This window comes from Diabrotica virgifera, chromosome 10 (assembly GCF_917563875.1).
Source record: "Diabrotica virgifera virgifera chromosome 10, PGI_DIABVI_V3a".
Classification (NCBI taxonomy): domain Eukaryota; kingdom Metazoa; phylum Arthropoda; class Insecta; order Coleoptera; family Chrysomelidae; genus Diabrotica; species Diabrotica virgifera.
Window position 1 is genome coordinate 71,066,038 of NC_065452.1, and position 23,164 is coordinate 71,089,201.

The 23,164-nt window shown below is 33.6% G+C and overlaps 1 protein-coding gene across 1 annotated transcript in view; it reads right to left on the reverse strand.

Annotated features, from left to right (window-relative positions):
- The window catches only part of LOC114345679 (exonuclease 1), a 110,722-nt gene that overhangs the window by 77,093 nt on the left and 10,465 nt on the right, over nucleotides 1-23,164 (reverse strand). The window contains exon 2 of the mRNA XM_050663487.1: nucleotides 13,198-13,520. Coding sequence (XP_050519444.1) covers nucleotides 13,198-13,520 — 323 coding nt within the window. The remainder of the gene's footprint in view (nucleotides 1-13,197; nucleotides 13,521-23,164) is intronic.

A 23,164-nucleotide genomic window follows, 5' to 3' on the forward strand; every position in this document is an offset into this window, starting at 1 on the left:
AATTTTTTAAAAAAGCACTGGATGCAGCAAACGAAGGCATAAAAATCAATGGAGAATTGACAAATAACATCCAATATGCGGACGATACAGTCGTACTTACCAGTAGTATCGATGAACTACAGTATCTTATGAACAGGGTACAAAGAGCGAGTGAAGAAAGAGGACTTAACCTCAACATAAATAAAACAAAATGGATGCTGGTCAGCAAAACTCAAAAACCTGTCAGACAATTGAAAATAAAAAACCAATCAATTGAACACGTTGACTCGTATATATACCCTGGAATAGTCGTCAACTCGAAATGGGATCAAACAACCGAAATACGATATAGTGTTGAAAAGGCCAGAGCAACATTTAACAACATGAGAAATACAGACACCAATTCCGACATATATCTCCCACTAAAAATACGGCTGCTAAAATGCTATGTATTTCCAGTCTTGCTGTATGACGCAGAGGCATGGACACTAACGGAGACATTAATAAGGAAGTTAGAGGCATTCGAAATGTGGGTGTATTGACGTCTCCTCAAAATATTCTGGACGACTTACACCACCAACGTAAATGTATTGCGCCGAATGGGAAAACAAAAAGAAATCTCTTTCACAATTAAGAAACGGAAACTTGAATACCTCGGTCATATTATGAGACATGATAAATATCATATACTCCAACTGGTCCGAGTGGATCAACATGGATCGAGTTATTCAGAAACCCCGAAAACAAGATTAAAATTGCTATGATGATAGCCAACGTCCGCAACGAACAAGGCACATGAATAAGAAGAAGAATATCGAAAATGGTTATTAAGAAAAGTTGTTTGGAATTAAAAACTATGGTTATATATTCAATTATGGTGAACTAAAAAAGTACTTAACTGTTTAGCGAAATTCATATTTTTTTACATTCTTCTTGTTCCGTCTTCTAACGAAGATTGGCGGTCACTTTTTTAAACGCTTCTCTGTCATTTGCAACGTGAAATATCTGTTCAACACTGAGGTTATTCCAATCTCTGATATTCCTCAGCCAAGATTTCTTCTTTCTTCCCAAGACTTTTTCCCCTCTACTCTTCGTTGTATGATGACATGTAGCAGAGAGTATTTATCGTTACGAAGTATGTGGCCCAAATACGATGTTTTTCTTATTTTAATTGTGTTCAAAAGCTTCTTGCCATGTCCAATTCTTCTTAACACTTCTTAGTTTGAGACTTTTGCAGTCCAAGGAATACACCTATATAGCCACATTTCGAATGCCTCCAATTTTTTACTTTTAGAGTCCAAACTTCTACCCAATATAGTAGTTACGACCAAACATAACCTTTGACGAAAATTTTTTTACATACCTCGTATAAAATTGAAAAAGTCTGATATATGATGGTTGCAGTAGCGGCGCTAGGATATAAGGCGCCCGCCTGCAAAACTAGCATAGGCGCCCTTCGGTTTCTTTTAAATTAGTATTTTGTACAGCCCAGCAGAAAAAAGCCCAATTTGGCGCCCCCCAAACAGGGGCGCCCGCCTGCAGTGCATCCCTTGCAGGCCCGTTATCGCCGGCCCTGGATGGTTGCATCTTAAATTCTAGACTAGATAGAGTATTTAATGAAGAATAACTTTTTTCGTAAAATTGATAATAAAATAGTTATCTATCATAATTGAAATAAAATGATGTTGGGACTTCGTAATTTGAGAAAAGTTTGAAACTTTTTTTTCAATTAGAAGGATGTAATTGCACATTAAAACATAGTTTTTAATTACACACAACTTTTCATAGTAACAATTTTTGATATTCTGAAATATCAAAACTTTTAACGAAATTCATATTTTTGACATACGTTGTATAAAATTGATAAAATTTTATATCTGATGGTTGAGTTTTAGATTTTAGACTATACAGAGCATTTTATGAAGAATAACTTTTTTTCGTATGATAGGTAATAAAAAAGTTTCCCATATGGTTCCTAGTTACGCAGACATACTTTATAATAGCTCAAAATTTTTGAATTTTCAAATTGTAATGCCATATTCGGATTCAGCGTAATCAAGAACAAAATAGAAACATATTTTATCAAAGTAAAATGATAATTTCAACGATATTGTTTTCGACCATTTTAAAAAATGTGAAATCATAGAAAAATATAGATCCTTCTGTCTGTCTGCGAATACAATTCCTCCGTCAGTATACCAGGTATAATGACAGATGAGGTGTCAAATGATAGCTTATAAGCGAAGGATCCGTCGACCCCCAAATTTTACAATATTGTGCGAAAATCCAAAATTTTACGTTTAGTTAAAATGTTAATAGAAATGTTAACAGAAAAACACTTATGATGATTATTAAACATAGGTACATTTTTCTTGTTTTTTCATTCATTTCTAGAATATAAAATCGACTTAAAGATTTTGACCCTTCCTGAATTTTTTTTATGGCGGCGGCCCTGGAAGGATGGTACAAAAGGTGAGAAATTTAACCTAGTCTGTCTGTCCGTCTATCCGTCCTACCGCGAATAAGACTCCTCTTCACTATACCAGGTAGACTGACAAATGAGGTGTCAAATGAAAGCCTATAATCCAAGGATGGTATTAAAGGTGAGAAATTTGACTTAGAACTTCCGGTTTTAAAAATTGCGGAAGTACTGTTTTAAAGTCACCGCGATAGTACAAGTGATATATTATTCGACGCGCCTTCGCAAATCGAGAACAAATATATACTTTCGGTTTCATGACTGTCTGTCCGTCGGTCCGTCCCTCCGCGAATACAACTCCTCCATTATTAATATAGATAGAATGACAAATGAGGTGTCGAATGAAAGCTTATAAGCCAAGGATAGTAGTAAAGATGAGAAATTTGACAAAGGACTTCGGTTTTAGAGTTAGGCAATCGTAAGTACTGCTTTAAAGTCACTCAAAATATGATATGAATGTAAATAAAGATGACTCAAAATTAGTAAAATCGTATATTAATCGACGCAAAGTTACACGAAGAGTTCAAATATCGACTTCCAGTTCTACTTTCGATTACTTTGGGTGAAAAGCTAGGACTTACGAAGTCCACTTACTTGTTTCCAAAATTATTTATACACAAAAATTGTTATTATTTAAACAATTAGCGGATAAATCTTTAAAAAGAACTTTTTACCATAGCATGTTTATAAACTAACAAAAAAAGTTTTAGAAAAATAAGTTTGTTTGATTTTTTCCGAAACAATGCATACTTTGTATTGTACCTTGCCACTCATTATCTAGCAAACAACCTTGAGAAAATAAGATGACCTTTTCTACACGGACATATTCTAACAGAGTACCCGGCTTGCTGTAATATGGTATATTGGGACGTTCCAACGATAGCAAAATATGTGGATGCAAAATTGCTATCGCAGTGAAAGTAAAAATCATCTTCTTTATTCTTAGAGTATATAGAAAACTGAGTTGATGCCGAAGTAGCCACGGTTGCAGGATACCCAACAATGTTCTAAAATATAGATATACATCAATTTTTCGAGTGGACGCACAAACATACCTATGGTAAAAGGATGCAGCAATGATGGTAGGATTTATATATATATATATATATATATATATATATATATATATATATATATATATATATATATATATGTATATATATATATATATATATATATATATACACCCCAGTATGTTTAACTCCTCCTTTCGGAAAGCAGCTATAAGTCGTCTCCCAGAAGGAGTGAGTATATGTACTTTTCGATTTGAGTATATCGCTTGAAACATCTTTATGATATGCAGTGTGGAAAAATATAAATCATTTTTTTTTGTTATTTTTTTAAACTACTATTTTTCTCTCCTCCTTACATTGTGCAATGTTTGAATCTTCCACGTGTATAATTGCATTATCCATTTCTAACAGGTTTCGGTCTTCCTGAGTATATTTTTGTTACAAAATGCATTTAATAGATTAACCAACCTGTGTTGCCAGATTTAGACGTTTGTCTCGCCATGGCAAAATTTTAAAGGAACCGTTACGTCATGAAATCACCTGTTTGTTCATAGTGATGCGTTTGTTTAAGTTTTATTTTTGATGTTATACCTTTGCTTTAATTTGGTTTTGTTTTGTGGTTTTTAACCCGCGAGTAGTCGCGCGGTGAGATAGAATCTCAATTTTTATCCTTTTTCGCGATAACTTGATGAAAAATGTTGCAATTTTGAAAAAATTTCGTAAGTGCCTCGAGGAAGGGTGTAGTAATGCGTAGGAATTTTTTCTTCTTCTTCTTCTTTTTGTGGAATTTATGACTTTGGGGAGAGCCAATTAGCTTTAACCCGCGAGTAGTCGCGCCGTTAGATAGAATCTCACATTTCATCCTTTTCCGTAATACAGTAAAACCTGTCATTAACGGCCACTAAAAATGAAAGAACTATTGGCCGATATAGAAAGGTGGCCGCTATTGCCAGTTTTTGTAGTCAACATATAATTGGTCTGGGAAATTTTTCAACTGGCCGTTAGGACAGGTGGCTGATGTTGGCAGGTGGCCGTTAACACAGCTTTTACTGTACAGTAAAATTTGTCAGTAACGGTCACTAAAAATGAAAGAACTATTGGCCGATATAGAAAGGTGGACGATGTTGCCAGTTTTTGTAGTCTACATATAATTGGTTTGGGAAATTTTTAAACTGGCCGTTAGGACAGGTGGCCGATGTTGGCAGGTGGCCGTTAACACAGGTTTTTTTAATAAAATTGTTAGAAATATATATTTTCAGTATAAAAAGTAGATAAAAATAGTACAAAATAAAAATTTGTTTTAAATTCTTATTTTGAGATAGAATCTCTCACGCGATTATCGACGTTACAGAAGTGAGCGCGACTACTCCCGGGTTAACATTTATATGAAATTAATACTTGTGGTGAATCTGATAATAATTATTATAAATATACTATTATCTGTTTTTAAAATGTTATAGGTATATTTTGTATTAGTTTAATTGCGTTATGTACCTACTTTCGTTAATGAAAAAGTCGATTTCTAAAATAATATTAATGTCTGTAAGGTGTAAATTTTGTTTATTCTTTTGTTATTTAACTCGGGTTCCGTAAATTTGAATCAACATAACAAAGATATTTTAGTAAATTATGTTTTACTTCAGCATTTGCCCTAAAACGAGTTTGGAATCTTAAAGTTATTGGGTGCGTTCGGACGACCATAGCGGCTGGCTGTCAGCAGAAATCGGCTGAGTGGTTGTATCCAGCCGTGATAGGAAAAGCTTAGTAAATCTCTCAGCGGCTGACTTCCAGCGATGACGTGTGACAGCTACTGCTGGCTCAGCTGTCCAGCCGCTGTGGTCGTCCGAACGCAGCCATTGATAAAACATTAATTCTTCAACTAGAAAAATCCATACTTATAAAGAATGTAGGCATCTATTCTATTTATAAATATGTGTATTATAATCAGATCCTGGAAGCTCGTAAGATTCTATTAGAAAACATCATCAGTTTTTTATTCATAAGTTCTCTTTATTCTTGTGGTAGGTATTTGTCATACCCCTATTTGGCTGGTCCCCCCACTTTGCACAAATTAAAAAACAACTGCGATAAATTACGAGCTATATATGAGAGTTTTGTACTTGTTTTGGGATTCTATCCTCATCCATTCTTTGTACGTGACCAAACCATCTTAGTTATATTTAGTTGATTTCCTCATTTATTGTATGTGTGACCTTCATTATTTCTCGTATCCGTTCATTGGTGACATGTTCTCTTCTTGATCTTCCAGAAATCCATTTCGGTGACCTCTAACATTTGTTTGGATTTTTCCTTCATATGCCATACTGTGCAGCTGTACGTTATAATGCTTTATACTATGGCGTTATAGATCTATTTCTTGTTTTGATTGTTTATCTGCTTGTCCGAGAGTACTGAGTTTAAAAGCGTAATTGCTTTCCTGCCCTGAATATTCCGTTTTTAATGGCTCCGTCCAGTGTTCGTGATTTTCGTGGTTTTAGCTCCAGGTATTTATAATCGTTACATTTACTAATTGTTTCTCCTCCGTCTAGTAGCAAGTCCTGCTGCGTTCCATCGATATTCATATATTTGTCTCTTTGATCTCTATTCTCCATTTCCTATATTCCTCTATTAGCTTTCTTGTCATGTAACAGATATCATCGTAGTCTTGTCATCGTTGTCTTAGCCCCCCAAACAACCCTTTAATCGATTCAACAAAGAGAAAAACGTTGAAAAAGATTAAAATATTTATCGTACCGCAGATATAATTCGTATAGCATATAAAGTATAAGATTAAACTCTTAAAATTCGCGCATTTTGATTATTGAGCTACAACCCCCTCTCAAGAAAACCTACTCATCTTCCAGCCTTAAGAGAAAATTGAACTTAAAATGAATAAAATTAATTATTAAACATCTAATAAATTACTTACTTGAAAAAAACTTTTAATAGAATAACCTTTCGATTTTTTAGGAAAAAGTGAAAAATAAAACAGACGCCATTTCCACAAAAATTAAAATATTTAGTAATCCCTATGCGACTTTTTTATTTTTGGCATAAGTAATGACATCATAAATTTTGTATAGAGTTTTTTTTTTGACACAGAACGAAATTTATGTTTCTTTGTTAGCAAAGATTTTACTTGTCTTTTTTTATTTTTGAAGGATACAAAATAACCGAGACAGAAACACTTGAAGCCTAAATTTTACTGCGAAAACCATGTAACCGGGGCCCTTTAATTAATCATTTTATCTTAAAAAATGTATTTAAATTTAATAAAATTTTATAGCTATTAAAATTGCCTTTCAATGGTTTTTGGATCAAGTTGATATAATAAAAATTAACGGAGTTATGAAAAAAAACAATAACATTTGCTTGGAAAAATGTTTGGAACATAAATTTGGATGCTATCAACTTCTTCTGTAGCTCAGTTAATAGGTATTTCAAAGTACTTTGACAAGTGTTAAGTAAGTGTATGTTAAAAAATGCACCGTTTTCTCGTTATTTAAGCTTGAACGCTTAGATTTGAGTAGGTACTCGCCGAAAAAAAATATACATTAAATTAACTATTCGCTCCGTGCATGACTCCACAATTTGGCATTAAACATATACACATTTGAAATATTTGACGTTAATATGTAATATTTATTTGCCATTTTTGATTAAATTTGTTATACATACATATAGTCTAAGATCCGAATAGGAGGTAGAACCATCTGCTTGCCGGATGAAACATTTTTTTTATTAAATTTCATATATAGACAAACTCGACCAGCATGAGTTGTCTATCAAGATCGTGTCATAGCAATCCCTAAGGGGGAGGGCGTAGTTTTTTGCACAAAAAAGGGCGAAAATCAACATATTTATTATTGTTAAATAATAAGCATAAAGCAAAAATATGTCGACAGCGTTACCTCAAGGAATGTCTAAAGAAAATATATACGCAATTCCAGGTGGGTCGGTCAAGTAGTTCTTGAGTTGCAATGTCTACAGCCTTTGAAAAAAGTAGTTTTGAGGAAAAGGCGTTTAAAGTATTGTCAACTTTTATTTTCAATTTCTTTTTTGTCTGTCAAATCGTCAAATGATGTACACCGGAATATCTTTTTGAATCGCGGAGTAATTTACAAAAGAAAATGAGAACACCTGCTGACCGTTGTTCTTACGTTCAAGCGTGCTGACGCGAACCTGCTGCAAAGCGAGTCGAAGATAGGGATATTCAACACTATCTTCCTACCTTCGACTCGGTTTGCAGTATCTTCGCGCCAGCGCGCTTGAGCTTAGTGTGAAACGGTCAACAACTGTTCTCATTTTCTTTTGTAAATTACCCGGCGATTCAAAAACATTCCGGTTTGCATCACTTTATGATTTGACAGACAAAAAAAAAATGAAAATAAAAGTTGACAATACTTTAAAAGCGTTTTTCTCAAAACTGCTATTTTCAAAGACTTTTAGACATTGTAACTCAAAAACCACTTGACCAACTCACCTGGAATTTTGTACATATTTTCGTTAGACATTCCTTTAGGTAACACTGTCGAGATATCGTAATACACTTTGTTTTATGCTTATATTTTGTTTAACAATAATGAATATGTTGATTTTCACCCTTTTTTCTGTAAAAAATTTCATTGTTTTGAATTCTGAGTGATACTAAAAAGTCAAAGATCATTAAAACTAAAAGAAACTTGACAGCGTTACCTCGAGAAGTCATAAGCTAATAAAATCTTTTTGAATTTTTTGTCTACCATGATCCAATGATAAATTCTGATTAACTATTTTCTATGGGAAATAAGCCACAATTTTACTAAAAAAATGAATTTATTAACGTTTCGAAGCCCAAATCGGGTTTCGTTGTCAAAATACAAAATACTTCTAAACAATTACATGAAATCAATCCCTATTTATCGAATGAACTATCTTTTAGTAAAGTCGTCCCAGGAACGCAACTCATAAATATTGGCGATATCACTTTAAAGTCTTCTACTTTAAAATGTATAATATACGTCTGAATTGCCAATATAAATGAGTCAGATTAAATAAATTATTAGAAGAATTTTTTTACTTAGCAAAAACATTTTTGTTTATTTTAGAAGTATTTTATATTTTGACAACGAAACCCGATTTGGGCTTCGAAACGTTAATAAATTCATTTTTTTAGTAAAATTGTGGCTTATTTCCCATAGAAAATAGTTAATTATAAAAATGCCACAAGGAAATAGCTTCAGAACAACATAAATTCGGATGTCCACCGTTGGCTTATTTTTCAATATTTTTTCTTGAATTTTTTTTAAATAGTTTTCGAATTATACTTAATATGCTTATTTAATTTAAAAATAAAATTATTCTCTCATACTTTCAAAAAAAATTCAAAAAAGTGTGCTTAAAATGTTGATTTCAACCCCTACTGGATAGCTATGACACGATTTTGATAGGCAACCCATGCTGGTCGTGTTTGTCTATGTATGAAATTTAATAAAAAAAATGTTTCATCCGGCAAGCAGATGGGTACATTTCGACCTCCTATTCGGATCCCGTACTATTAAGTGTGTTCGCGGAGACAGTCAAGGACTAGTCCACGACAAGTGGAGCATGCGCACTTTAAAATAATATAAATAATACCGTTGATAGATAAATATACACGATATATTTAATATTATTAATTATACAGACAATTAAAATATACGGGGCAGAAAACTTGGTACTGAACGACAGACAAAGAAAAAGATTACAAGCTACAAAAATGAGATAGTTTAGAATAGTGGTGGGAGCAAGAAGATTAGACAAAAGAAGAAACGAAGATATAAGACATGAACTACAGGTAAAATCGTTCAACGAAAAAATTGAAGAAAAGCCGTTAAATGGGCTGGACACATGATAAGAATGACTGGTTACATAGAAGTGGAAATGGCATGGGAGGCCAAAGCAGTGGATAAGAGCACGAGGGGTACACCAAGCAAAAGCTGGAACACTAATGTAAACGAAATACTGGAGAAAAGAGGAACATCGTGGAAAGAAGAAAAAGTTTTAGCAGCAGATAGGAAGAAGTGGGAAATTTGCAGAGAGCAGCATATAACCTTGGGTATAAGAGGCAATCGATTATGTATGTATGTATTAATTATTAAAATACAGGTATATTTACTAATAAACGATAATACATTACATAAATATAATTGGAATTAAAATGTCCATGCGTTTGTCGTGGACTAAAACTCACTATATTAATTTTAATTAATATAATAGTAAGAATAGCGAAATGTATGTTTTGATCTATATTATAGAATTATATGTACACACATCTAAATCAAATGTAAGATTAAACAAAATAAAACAAATATAAAAAATAACTACTAAATCCACTGAAAAACTAGAATGAACACACAAATAAACATAGTTTAATAAACAATGGAAAAAAATAACAAAACCAAAAAAAACAGAAACAAAAAACATCAAAAATAGAAAAACACTGAAAAATTATACACGCATTTATTTATGAAACCACTATATACGTAGTCATAAATAAACGGTGCTAATACTTCAAGATATTAGACGATAAACGACGCGAGAGACCAACAGTCGAATATTCCTAACGTAGATTTAATTGCATGCAGTGTTGCCCGATTTGCGGAATACCTATGCTATGTAAAAATATAAACATATATTCAGCGGAAGACCTACCATCGGAAATACCTACATTTCGTATACTGCAGTCAATATACGTAGAGCGGTGGCGCCGCCGCAACTCTCGGTCATGTCTCAAACTAAATTATACAAAATGTTAAAAAAACCATAATAAGTCGTCCCTCTAAAAAGTTGTAGAAAGGTGAAATATGATAAATTAAATCGATTTACATTGATTTCTTTCGCTCCTCCATATACTGTGGAGCTATGTCGGTCGGACGACCTAACATATGAAAAATGTCAATGAATGGAAGAGTGAAACATGGTGGGGTATATATATATATATATATATATATACATATATATATATATACATATATATATATATATATATATATATACATATATATATATATATATATATATATATATATATATATATATATATATATATAAGAAGACAAGAAGTCTTTGCTGACAGTAAATAGAAAGAAATTTAGGATATTGGGTTATGCAGCAAATGAAAAGTGTACTCTTTCAAGTTTCTTTAATCCAAGCTTTCGGTTATGATTATAACCATCATCAGGGTGCTACAATGATATTTTTTCTATGTAAAAGAATATGAAAACATGTATGAATAAATAGTACTTACAAACTTATTGAGGATATTTCAAATGTGATGTCATTGAGGAGAAATGAGATGCAACTTGATCAATGGTCATGCCGATGCCTCGAATCCAACAAAATTTAATTTAATAAGCGGGGTGGTTTGTATTATATCACCATTGCAGGAACGACCAATGAGCAAAGGTTAAGTTGTTATGAAGTATCACCCGGTGACGGGTTTGGCATGACATTTGAAATATCAACAAGACTTTTTAAAAAAGAAGAGTAAAAGAACATTAAGGGTCAATGGTAAATATAAAATAATATTAAAATTTATAAATAATAGTAAGACACTATCATAAAACGATTATAAAATTAAATTAGGCTAAGAATTTTAAAAAATTGACATACACAACATATAGAATTAAAATTTGTTAAAATTGCGGTTAAATTGAGTAACAACAATATTGATTAAAATTATAAAATTGATTTAAATTATAAATATTAAATTGATTTTCATAGCATGTTTATGGTACGAACTATAGTTCAGGCTATGAGGCTATTTTTGGAAATGGTCCACATAAACAAAAATCCAAATTCGATGAACCATCGTACTGATATAGGCCACCTCAATGAAATGTTTTCCTACTTACTCTATTTAGATAATCGTGAGTCATCTCCTAACTCCCATTCTAGAGACTCTGAACTGTCATCAACATTATAATTTGTACAAATAATTTTAAATTCAATTTTAATCAATATTGTTGTTACTCAATTTAACCGCAATTTTAACAAATTTTAATTCTATATGTTGTGTATGTCAATTTTTTAAAATTCTTAGCCTAATTTAATTTTATAATCGTTTTATGATAGTGTCTTACTATTATTTATAAATTTTAATATTATTTTATATTTACCATTGACCCTTAATGTTCTTTTACTCTTCTTTTTTAAAAAGTCTTGTTGATATTTCAAATGTCATGCCAAACCCGTCACCGGGTGATACTTCATAACAACTTAACCTTTGCTCATTGGTCGTTCCTGCAATGGTGATATAATACAAACCACCCCGCTTATTAAATTAAATTTTGTTGGATTCGAGGCATCGGCATGACCATTGATCAAGTTGCATCTCATTTCTCCTCAATGACATCACATTTGAAATATCCTCAATAAGTTTGTAAGTACTATTTATTCATACATGTTTTCATATTCTTTTACATAGAAAAAATATCATTGTAGCACCCTGATGATGGTTATAATCATAACCGAAAGCTTGGATTAAAGAAACTTGAAAGAGTACACTTTTCATTTGCTGCATAACCCAATATCCTAAATTTCTTTCTATATATATATATATTATATATATAATCAGTTACTCGTTTTACCCTAAGGTGCACGAGAATATCTAACTTATACCGAGTTTATCAGTAACAAATTATTTTCGTACTATATCTACCTTATACTTAGAATAACTATTCTAGATATATGTAAATTCTGAATCACCTTAGAATACGAGTGCTTTATTAGTAAGGCAGTAAGATACGATATAAGGTCGATTTGCACTGGTTTGTTTAATGGATAAAAAATATTGTATATGTAATTTAGCATGTTAACAATTACAAAAAACAAGGGTTGCCCGATATAATCTTGTTCTAACTATAATCAATTAATAATTAAAAAATGACATTTTTTATAAATAAAAAAAAATTCGACCCGGGCAGATATTATTTCAGATTTTTTAGGCCATTCTAATCAAAAAAGGTCTTCTGTAATTTTTCTTTAAAGTTGATCGTTTTCTAGTTATAAACAATTTAAAACTGAAAAAAGAACGGAAGACGACGATTTTGAAGGCTCAAAAACATAAGTATAAAATATCACTTTTGAAATTACGAAGTGCCTAAATTCAAGTTCAAACCTTATTCTATCAGTTCTTGATAAGTCTTTTGGAGTTATTTCATTCTGTCTGAAACATTGTTTTTTAGTTGTTAATGCCCGTCTCCCCATAAGAAACCTTTCTTTTTAACAAAAAAATATGTTTTAGAATACAACATGGGTAAAATTCTTATCGAGACCTAATGGATAATGTTTGAACTTGAATTTATGTACTTGATGATTACAAAAATGATATTTTTTACTTGTGTTTTTGAGCCTTGAAAATTGTCATCTTTCGTTCTTTTTTCAGTTTTAAATTGTTTATAACTCGAAAACGATCAACTTTAGAGAAAAAATACAAAAGACCTTTTTTGTTTAGAATGATCCAAAAAATCTGAAATAATATCTGCCCGGATCGATTTTTTTAATCCATAAAAAAATGTGATTTTTTAATTACTAATTAATTATAGTCAGAACAAGATTAGATCGGGCAACATTTGTTTTTTGTAATTGTTAACATGCTAAATTACGTATCCAATAATTTTTATCCATTAAACAGATCGGTGCAAATTGACCTTATATCGGAGCCTCTACTATAAAGGGTTTATTAAAATAAACAATCATACCTACCAATATTGGATAAATATGCTAATTCAGCATCTGCTTCATATGGAGCAACAATGCAGTCAACATTCATTTGGTGACATGCATTTATTACCTCTGATATTAATTCTGGTTTGATACTGATACTTCTTTGTAGGTATTTTTCTGAAAGGGCAGTGTCTCCTAGTGCTAGTAATTCATCAGATCTTTGTTTGTATTCTTTTCTTTTTTCGCTTCTTTTAATATTAACTCCTGCTTTTGCTGGTAAGGCTTTGCCATCAAAAACTAATATACATTTGACACCACATTTTGACATCATTTCTATAAAGTTGGTACAGTATCTTACCACACTGAAATAAACATTTATCATTATTTTAAAAATTAACCATGCTTTGGTTTATATAGAAAAAAGTTAACCCTTCAGCGGACAGGGTGAGGTCTACCAGGCCTCACTCATAAGGAAATACAATCCCCCGATAGTGGCTGCAGGATTTTGATGTGAGTTCGGGGGCTTAAGCTGACAGTTTAGATAGGGCTGTAGTCTGGCATAGGAAGTGGAACAAGTATGCATGTGTGAATGAATAGGATCTCCCTAATAAGGAACCCCCTATAAACGGGCTAGGCCTGATGAATGGGAAGCATGAAAGGATGTGAAACGACCTTGCTAGATCGGATCCTGTCACCACTTAGTTCTCTAGGGTATTTGGGAATTTCTCCTAGGTAATCTAAAGACTAGAAATGGACGAACTGCTTCAGCGACCAAGAAGCAGCCTTCCCCAAACCTACCCAAGCTAGGGTGGATGGTAATCGTGCCAATGGCTGGATGGCCACAGGATACACGTGGTCGTGAACGATCCCCTTGGGGTACCAGGCGAACCCCATTGCATATAGCTTTCCTCTGGTAATGCGGAGCTTTTCCAGGGGTGACCAACCTTTCCCTAGCTACTTGTGGGTGGAACATTATAGACTCAAAAAAACAACAAAAACAAACTAACAAAGAAAAAACCAAAACCAAATTCCGAGGCTGGACCAAAACGTTCACCTCAGCTAGAAGCCGTGGTTGAGGATGGACAACAATGTTCACCTCAAGTTTCAGCTCAAGCGGAGGCTGGACAAAAACGTTCACCTCAGTCTGAAGCCGGAGTGGAGGATGGACAGCAATGTTCACCTCAAACTTGGGCCCAAGCAGAGGTTGGACAAGGATCCCCTCAGGGAAATCGACAAAAGCGCCATAGACTTAGTGGCGCCGAGCTAAAAAGGAGGAAGGGCAGAGAGCCGACGGGGAAGGCACCTACGGGAGCCACCCATCACTCTCCAGCCCCTCCCAAAACAAAGGTGAAGGTGCCCGCATCAGAGCCTGTCAACAGTTCTACCTCCAAAAGAGGACAAGAACCGACAGCCACCAGTGTGAAGCGCCTTCACCCAAGCATTTCCACGGAAGGCACGTCGCAGAAGCACAAGAAGGTAAGCAGAGGTGGAAACGCCACTGCCCCTTCCCAAAGCTTCGCGGAAGCCGCCGTGACACACCTTAGGGTAGCTATCATAGATAACCCGTACGGCAAGGTTACTGCCGACCGGGAAAACCTTATCAAATGCAGCCTGATGGAGAAATTGGACAGAGCAATCTTGTCCACCTCAAACAGCCAAGCAAAAGCACCCACGTTTAAGTTGTGGACCTATTCTGGTGAGATCATCAGAATAGTCTGTGACGACGACGAGGCGCTTGCGTGACTAAAAAAGGCTATAGATGACCTCAAACCGTGGGAGGACGCATCACTGGCTGTTGTCAGTCAGGCTAAGCTACCGAAGTTTACCAAAGCCTCTCTATTGATCTCGGAGGATGTTACTTACACTTCCGATGACCCAGAAAGAGTGCTGCGGAGGCTAACGGCGCAAAATCCTGATGTGTCAGTTGCGAGATCGTGCACCTTTCACCATGAGGCAAAAACCGATCCAAACGGACACCTGTTCGTCTTCGGAATCGGAGACGAGGACATAGTTGTCCTTAAGAAAAGTGCAATGAGGCTGAGCTACGCGTTCACCTCATTGACTCTAAAAGCAAGCACCAAAAAAATGGAGGACACCTCCTCGGAACCAGGGACCTCAAATACTCGGCAGCCGGATACGGCCACTGAGACTGAGACACCCATGGTTCCACAGCAGGACGACGACCATGAGATGGTGGTCGACGAACCCTGCAGAGGAAGCGCCGAAATGACTAAGGCTGCCGTCACCTCAAGTGACGAGGAAATGGACGCCTAAAAGAACCAGCACAACACATTCGCCATGGGCAAGGACGTCGTGAAAAAGGTAACTATTATTCCATGCAATCTCCAGCACAAAAAGGTGGCAACCGCGACACTGGATGTAAAGGAGGATGCAATCAGGGGCGGTTTCTCCATTGGTTCACTTGTGCAGTGAACACCCAATAAAATTTCATTAAAATACAGTTTTTTAAAAATCTCATAAATATCATAGTACATATCATTAACATATAAATTTATTTATTAATCATATAATTTATTTGTACTACACTGCTAGATTGATGCAGGTGCAGAATTCAAATTGAACTCAGCCACTATACAATAACAGTATCACTGTAGAAGAAAGGGAGATCTTATCCGTGAGACCAGCGATTCGCCTACCTCATTGAGAATTTGTGCGGTGCACACAAAGACCGGCGCACAGTGGTGAATTTTGCCGAAAACATGGCCAAAATGCAAAAATTTAAGTTTATATATTCCGAGAAATTTTATATGAATCTTGCTCTGTAGATTTCGGAGGATCATAAACGGCCGTTACGGGTAGAACAATACAAGCATATCACATATTTATATTAGTGTAAAGTTGGGATTGAACGAAAGCGGACCGAATAAAATTAAAGTGTGTTATACAATTGAGGCGTTGTTAGGTTTTCGTTTAAAACTATAGACGTGTATTATTTTGTTATTTTATAATGGATGCTATTTTTGGAGGTAACTGGAGTATTTTAATATACTTTTTAGATTCTTTTTATTGCATAAACTTTATTTGCAACATATTTACAAAATGATGTCAAGAATGTTCAATCGTTTTCTGTTTACCAAGTTTTAAAATGGGAAAAGTAAAAAAGTCAGCTTTGGTCAGCAAAGATTTTTTGCTTAATAAATCATTCAATATGTATATAAATACTCCTCAAGAAATCATCTGCAACAAGTTGCAAACTTAGCTGAATTCTTCATTTTAAAAAACTAACATGCTGGAGAATTTCTACATTAAGGGACTTTAATGTTATGGTTAGTTATTAAAGTAAGAACAAAATATGAAGCAGCTGATCCAGTAAATTTACAGTTTTTTTTACACAAGAACCGCCGTTTTTTGTTATTTTTTTACTTTCTTCTTCTTTTTTTTTAATATTTAAGTCTTTTTACCTTTATGTATAGGCTTATCGTTTTGCTTTCTTATTGTTAAATTTTTTAAAAATTTCGTCATGCGAGTTCAAAAATTTTGCCTTTTTTAAAAATAAAATGCATAAACGATACTTTATATTAAGAAGCCAACAATAGGTAGGTCAACTCTTAATACATCTTAATTGTTTTGTAAATGGATCCGAATAATTAGAATTATTACCTACCAATGTGTGGCTTCTTAACACAAAGTTTCGTGTATGCATTTAATTTTTAAAAAATTAAAATTTTTGGCTCACACGACCAAAATATTAAAAAATATAAAAATAAGGAAGCAAAAACATAGAATTATACAAGAGTAAAAGGACTTAAAGATTAAGAAAAAGAAGAAGAAAGCAAAAAAATAACAAAAAAACGTAAAAAAACTGTAAATTTACTGGATCACATGCTTCATATTTTGTTCTTACTTTATTAACTGACCATATTATAACATTAAAATCTCTTAATGTAGAAATTCTCCAGCATGTTATATTTTATTAAAATGAAAAATTCCGCTAAGTATGCAACTGGCTTCAGATGATTTTTTGAGGATTATTTATAAATATACATTTTTTTACTATTTATTAAGCAAATTAGCTTTGCTGAGCAAAGTAGACTTTTTTACTTTTCCCTTTTTAAAATTGGGAAAACTTAAAACGATTGAAAATTATTGCCAATATTGTGCAAATATGTTGTATACAAAGTCTATTTTACGAAAAAAAAGTCTAAAACGTATAATAAAATACTCCACTTACCTCCAGACATAGCGTCCACTATAAACTAACAAAATAATACACGTCTATAGTTCTAAATGAAAACCAAACAATGCCCCAATATTATTGTATAACACACTTAATTTTTATTCGGTCCGCTGTCGTTCAATCACAACTTTACACTAATATAAATATATGATCTCATAGGCGCCCATACCCATGGGCACGGCCACTGCCCCCCTAGCTTTTCTGTTGCTTTAAACTATACACTGTCATCCAAAGTATACAAAATGTAATGTGCAACATCTTCACGTCTGGCCCCTTCCCTAAAATTTTTTATGTGGGCGCCCATGCATGATCTGCTTGTATTGTTCTACCCTTAACGGCCGTTTATGATTCTCAAAAACCTACAGAGCAAGGTTCATATCAAATTTCTCGGGGTATACCTATAAACTTAAATTTTTACATTTTGGCCAGGTTTTCGGCGAAATTCACCACTGTGCGGCGGAGCGTTTCGATTCACAGTTTGGTATTTTCTGTTGTGGGAATGTTATACAATATTGGTAGTTTTTTAGGATGGAGCCTTATTCAGTAAAGTTTATAAAAGAAAATGTAAATAGTTTTGAAAATCGACTTCTTATAACAAGAATGGACTACCTTGGCCGGAGATAAACTTGGTACAAGAATGTGCCATAAGAAACAAAAAACTTCGTGGTTGTGTCGGTGTGACAAACTACTTACATTTTTTGTTTTGTTTTTCCATGTTTAGTGTTTTCAAAGAATGAAACTATAATTGCAATCTCGGTCTTTGGATGCCGTTAAAATAAACGAATTTTTAAACAGTTTTGACAAAGCCATTTCACATATCCGCAACTTACATCGTCCACTTTCACCACCGAAGAAGCGCCATCATTCAGTGGGTATCATATTCTGCACAAAACAAAAAGTGTGTGACATCCTGATTAATCAGGTCAAAGATAGGTTTTATTTTACAGAACATCTTTTGGTGAGGCCCCCAAAAATTTTTCACCGTTTCTATAATTATATTCCTTAATTGAACACCCTCCTTACATTACCACGAGCCGCCACTGGATGCAATAGCATTAATCCAAGAACCTTGGATAATTAAGACCACAATAACTGGTTTTGGCAGTCTAAATGGTCAAATCTTCAGCTTACCAAGCAACCAACAACCGAGTACAGCAATACAGGGTGTCTGCGTAACTTGGAACCATAGGGGAAACTTTTTTAATATCAATTTTACGAAAAAAAGTAATTCTTTATAAAGTGCTCTGCATAGTCTAAAACCTAAGATGAAATCATCAGATATCAAATTTTGTCAACAGTATACGAGGTATGTCAAAAAATATTAATTTCGCTCAAGAGCAAACTACTTTTATATTTCAAAATATCAAAAAATTTGATTATGAAAAGTTATTTGTAATTAAAAACCATATTCAAATATGCAATAACAGCCTTCTATGTGAAAAAAAAATTTCTGAGATTTTCCTAAATTACTGATTCCGAACATCATTTTTTTTTATTTATTAGACCTGTAATAACTCTTTTATTAATAATTTTAGGAAAAAAAGTTATTCTTCATAAAAATCTGTGCATGATCTAAAGCTCCAGATGCAACCATCAGTTATCCAAGTTTGTTAATTTTATACGAGGTGTGTCAAATAATATGAATTTAGAAAGAATTCTTTCTATATTCGTTCTAAATTCATATTATTTGACACACCTCGTATAAAATTAACAAACTTGGAAAACTGATGGTTTTATCTTGATGTTTAGACCATGCACAGATTTTTATGAAGAATAAGTTTTTTCCTAAAATTATTAATAAAAGAGTTATTACATGTCTAATAAATAAAAATGATGTTCGGAATCGGTAATTTAGGAAAATCTCAGAAATTTTTTTTTTCACGTAGAAGACTGTTATTGCATATTTGAATATGGTTTTTAATTACAAATAACTTTTCATAATAAATTTTTTTGATATTTTGAAATATAAAGGTAGTTTGCTCTTGAGCGAAATTAATATTTATTGACATACCTCGTATACTGTTGACAAAATTCGATATCTGATGATTGCATCTTAGGTTTTAGACTATGCAGAGCACTTTATAAAGAATGCCTTTTTTTCGTAAAATTGATATTAAAAAAGTTTCCCATATGGTTCCAAGTTACGCAGACACCCTGTATAATATGTTCCCAGGAAAATCAAAGCCTCCCCCTGGTGCATTTTTGCACCTCAGACGGAGCTACTTTTAAAGTAAAATGCCCATGGGGAAAAGGCAAAAACAGAGAGTTTTTGCCTTTTCAGGTGGCAAAAACCACCAACAAAGGAGATGGAAGATCTGGTAGACCATTGTCTCAGCCAGAAGGTAGAACTTATTATCGGCTGCGATTCGAATTCTCACCATCTAGGCTGGGGCAGCAATGATAACAACGCTGGAGGCAAGTCTCTTTATGACAATATTAGAAAATATTTGTATATCTTAAATAGAGGCACGGAACCTACATTTATAAATGTTCGTAGCCAAACAGTCATAGATATCACGCTAGCAACAGCAGAAATATCTAATAAAATTCAGAACTGGCAGGTCTCAGAGAACATCTCTGTCTGATCACCGCTGGTTGACCTATAGTATTAGTCTGTAAAAAAGCCTTATCAAATCTCGCGACCCTAGGAGGACGGATATAGAACTCTACAACCGCCTCTTAGAAGATGCTATAGAATAGAATAGAAATATGATTTATTGTCATTGAAAATTATACAATTTTATGGACAAAGCTTAATAACAGAGTAAAAAAAAATAACAATAACAAATACAATTTTCTGAAATTAGATAAATCGTCAATATAAAAAAAATTACAAATTAATAAAGTAAAGCAAAAACAAAACCAATATATTGCAAAATTAATATAAATTGCGAATTGAACATACAACATAATAAAATACAAACATAGGAACTAATAAGTTTTTCTACAGAATGAAAAGGCTTTAACTCCTGAAACTTATACAGAATTGGAAAGGTACACGGTATCTATCCAGAACAAAATAAGCTACGCTTATAAAAAAATCCTGTCCTCTAAGGATGGTCCAGGAAAGTCACAAAACCAACTCTTGGTGGTGCGCCGAATAAGAACACTTTAGAAAGACAGCAAGAACTGCTTTTAATAAAGCAAAACGCACCAAACTCAAATTGGATTGGGATATTTATCAATCAAACCTCAGAGAGTTTAAGAAAATCTGCAGTCAAAAACAAAGAGCTGCTTCGAGAGCATACTGTGAGGAAATCGAAGATTTTCCGCAAGCTTCCAGGCTACAAAAAGTGCTCTCAAAAGATCCACATCGGCATATTAACAAAGGAAGATGGAAGCAAAACTTCCAACCTTTGAAAGTGCCGAGATCCTGATGAAAACACACTTCCCCGGTTCTAGTGCCTCAAAAGCACCGAACTGGACGGAAGAAATAATTATACCCACACTGAATGACTGGCATCTTGCCAGAACATTAATTAGTGAGAAAGAGATAAGATGGGCCATATTGTGCTTCGCCCCTTTCAAGTCACCAGGGCCTGATGCCATATATCCAGCCCTACTACGGTGGGGACTCGATATCTTTTTGCCGCACCTTGTGGGAATATTCAGAGCCCCCTTGGCTCTGAGATATGCTCCTAGAAAGTGGAGAGAGGTACGTGTGGTCTTCATACCAAAACCACGTAAGATGGATTACACTCTACCAAAGGCTTTCCGACCAATTAGCCTTAAATCTTTTCTCTTGAAAACGATGGAAAGGCTATACGAGAGGTACATAAGAATAGAATAGAATAGAATAACATTTTGCTAGTGTATATGATTCATCCACATGCCGATTGCCCAAAGTGGACTCATGTTCAAGTGCAGATATTTCTTTGTATACTATTAAAATCTGTGATATTTATGATGGTATATGTCAACTCAGAAACTCTTTTTCAACGGGACCAAATAATATTCCAAATCAATTCTTGAAACGTTGTTCATTTACAATATCCAAACCAATATATCTACTGTTTAACTTATCTTTGCTCACATGTTCCTTCCTTGCTAGATGGAAAGAAAGCTATGTATCACCTATTTTTAAACCGGGTGACAAGAATAATGTAAAAAATTATCGTAGTATCTCTAAGCAATCAGCAATACCAAAGTTATTCGATAAAATAGTATACAATCAACTATATTGGCAATGTAAAGAATTATTATCTGTAGTTCAACATGGGTTTGCAGCTGCGAAATCCACTATTACTAACTTAGCAGTGTATGAAGTGGATCTGTTGGAGGCGTTGGAGAGGAAGGAACAAGTAGACTCAGTCTACACTGACTTCTCCAAGGCCTTCGACAGAGTCAATTTCAACATTTTGCTTGAAAAACCCCTAAATTTAGGATTTACTAAGGAGGCCATAGAATGGATATCAAGTTTTTTAAAGGATCGAAAACAAAGCGTGAAACTATTTAATTTCCTATCTGAATAATTTGAGGTTTTATCAGGTGTCCCCCAAGGAGGCCACTGTTCACCATTACTATTTAATCTCTTTATAAATGATATTTCTGATAATCTTGAATCATCAGTTTTACTTTTTGCAGATGACTTAAAGTTATATAAATGTATAAAATCTGTAGCCGACATACATATATTGCAAAAGGATATTGACAGGTTATGGGACTGGAGTATACAGAATAATCCTTACATTAAATATCGATAAATGCTATTATATCAGTTTTTTAGGGGGAATAAACAATATGACTCAAACTATTATATGAATAATGTTAACTTAAGATATAAAAATCAAGTTAGAGACCTGGGCATCACTTTTATTGAAAGCATTAATTTCAATGACCATATTTCACAGATTACATTGAAAGGTCTTAAACTTCTTGGATTTACATTAAGAAAATGTAGTGAGTTCCCAATTGATGTAACGAAAGTTGTGTATTATTCTCTTGTACGCTCTCAACTAGAATATGGCACGCTAGTCTGGTCTCCTATGTATGACCAGTATATCAATTCTATTGAGAAAGTTCAGAATAAGTTTCTTAGGTATTGCGGTTACAAAATGGGAATTCCAGTTGCAAATATAGACAAAAAAGTAATTTTAGATAGATTAAATCTAACAACACTTTATAACAGACGAATTCAGTTTGATTCTGTATTTATTTATAAATTGTTAAATAATTGAATTCAATGTCCGGAACTTTTAAGTAAAATACGCTTCAATATTCCACAGCATAGACTAAGATCTTTTTGAACTTTTTCATATAAACTTTCATGCTACCAATTATGCCTGCAATAATCCATTTGATAGTGCCTTAAGGTTTTTAAATAGTCACTGTGATATAGATCCTTTTAATTTAAGTTTAATTCAATTTAAAACCATGATTTATAGTAAACTCTAGAATTGTTTCTAAGTATTGTATTTTAAAGTGTAGTTATAAGATAAATTAGATTAAAAATATAATGTTATTATAATGCTGTAATGGGGTGATCCCGTCTATTTAATAAATACAAAAAAAATAAAATAAATAGAATAGAAAAAAGCTTTATTCTTAGGATTCACAAGTTACAAATATAAATTGTCAATAGAGAGAATGGTTGGAGAAGGGATGAAGTTCTGGTTCATAACCCACTTCATCCAAATCAACATGCCCATACTTCGGGAAGATCTACTGATTCTGCACTGCATCAAGTAGTGGGAAGAATTGAAAGATTACTGGATAATAAAGAATCCACCCTAGGTATATTCATAGACATTGAGGGAGCGTATGATAAAACAACATTCCCAACCATCAACCAACAGCTCAATGTCAGGA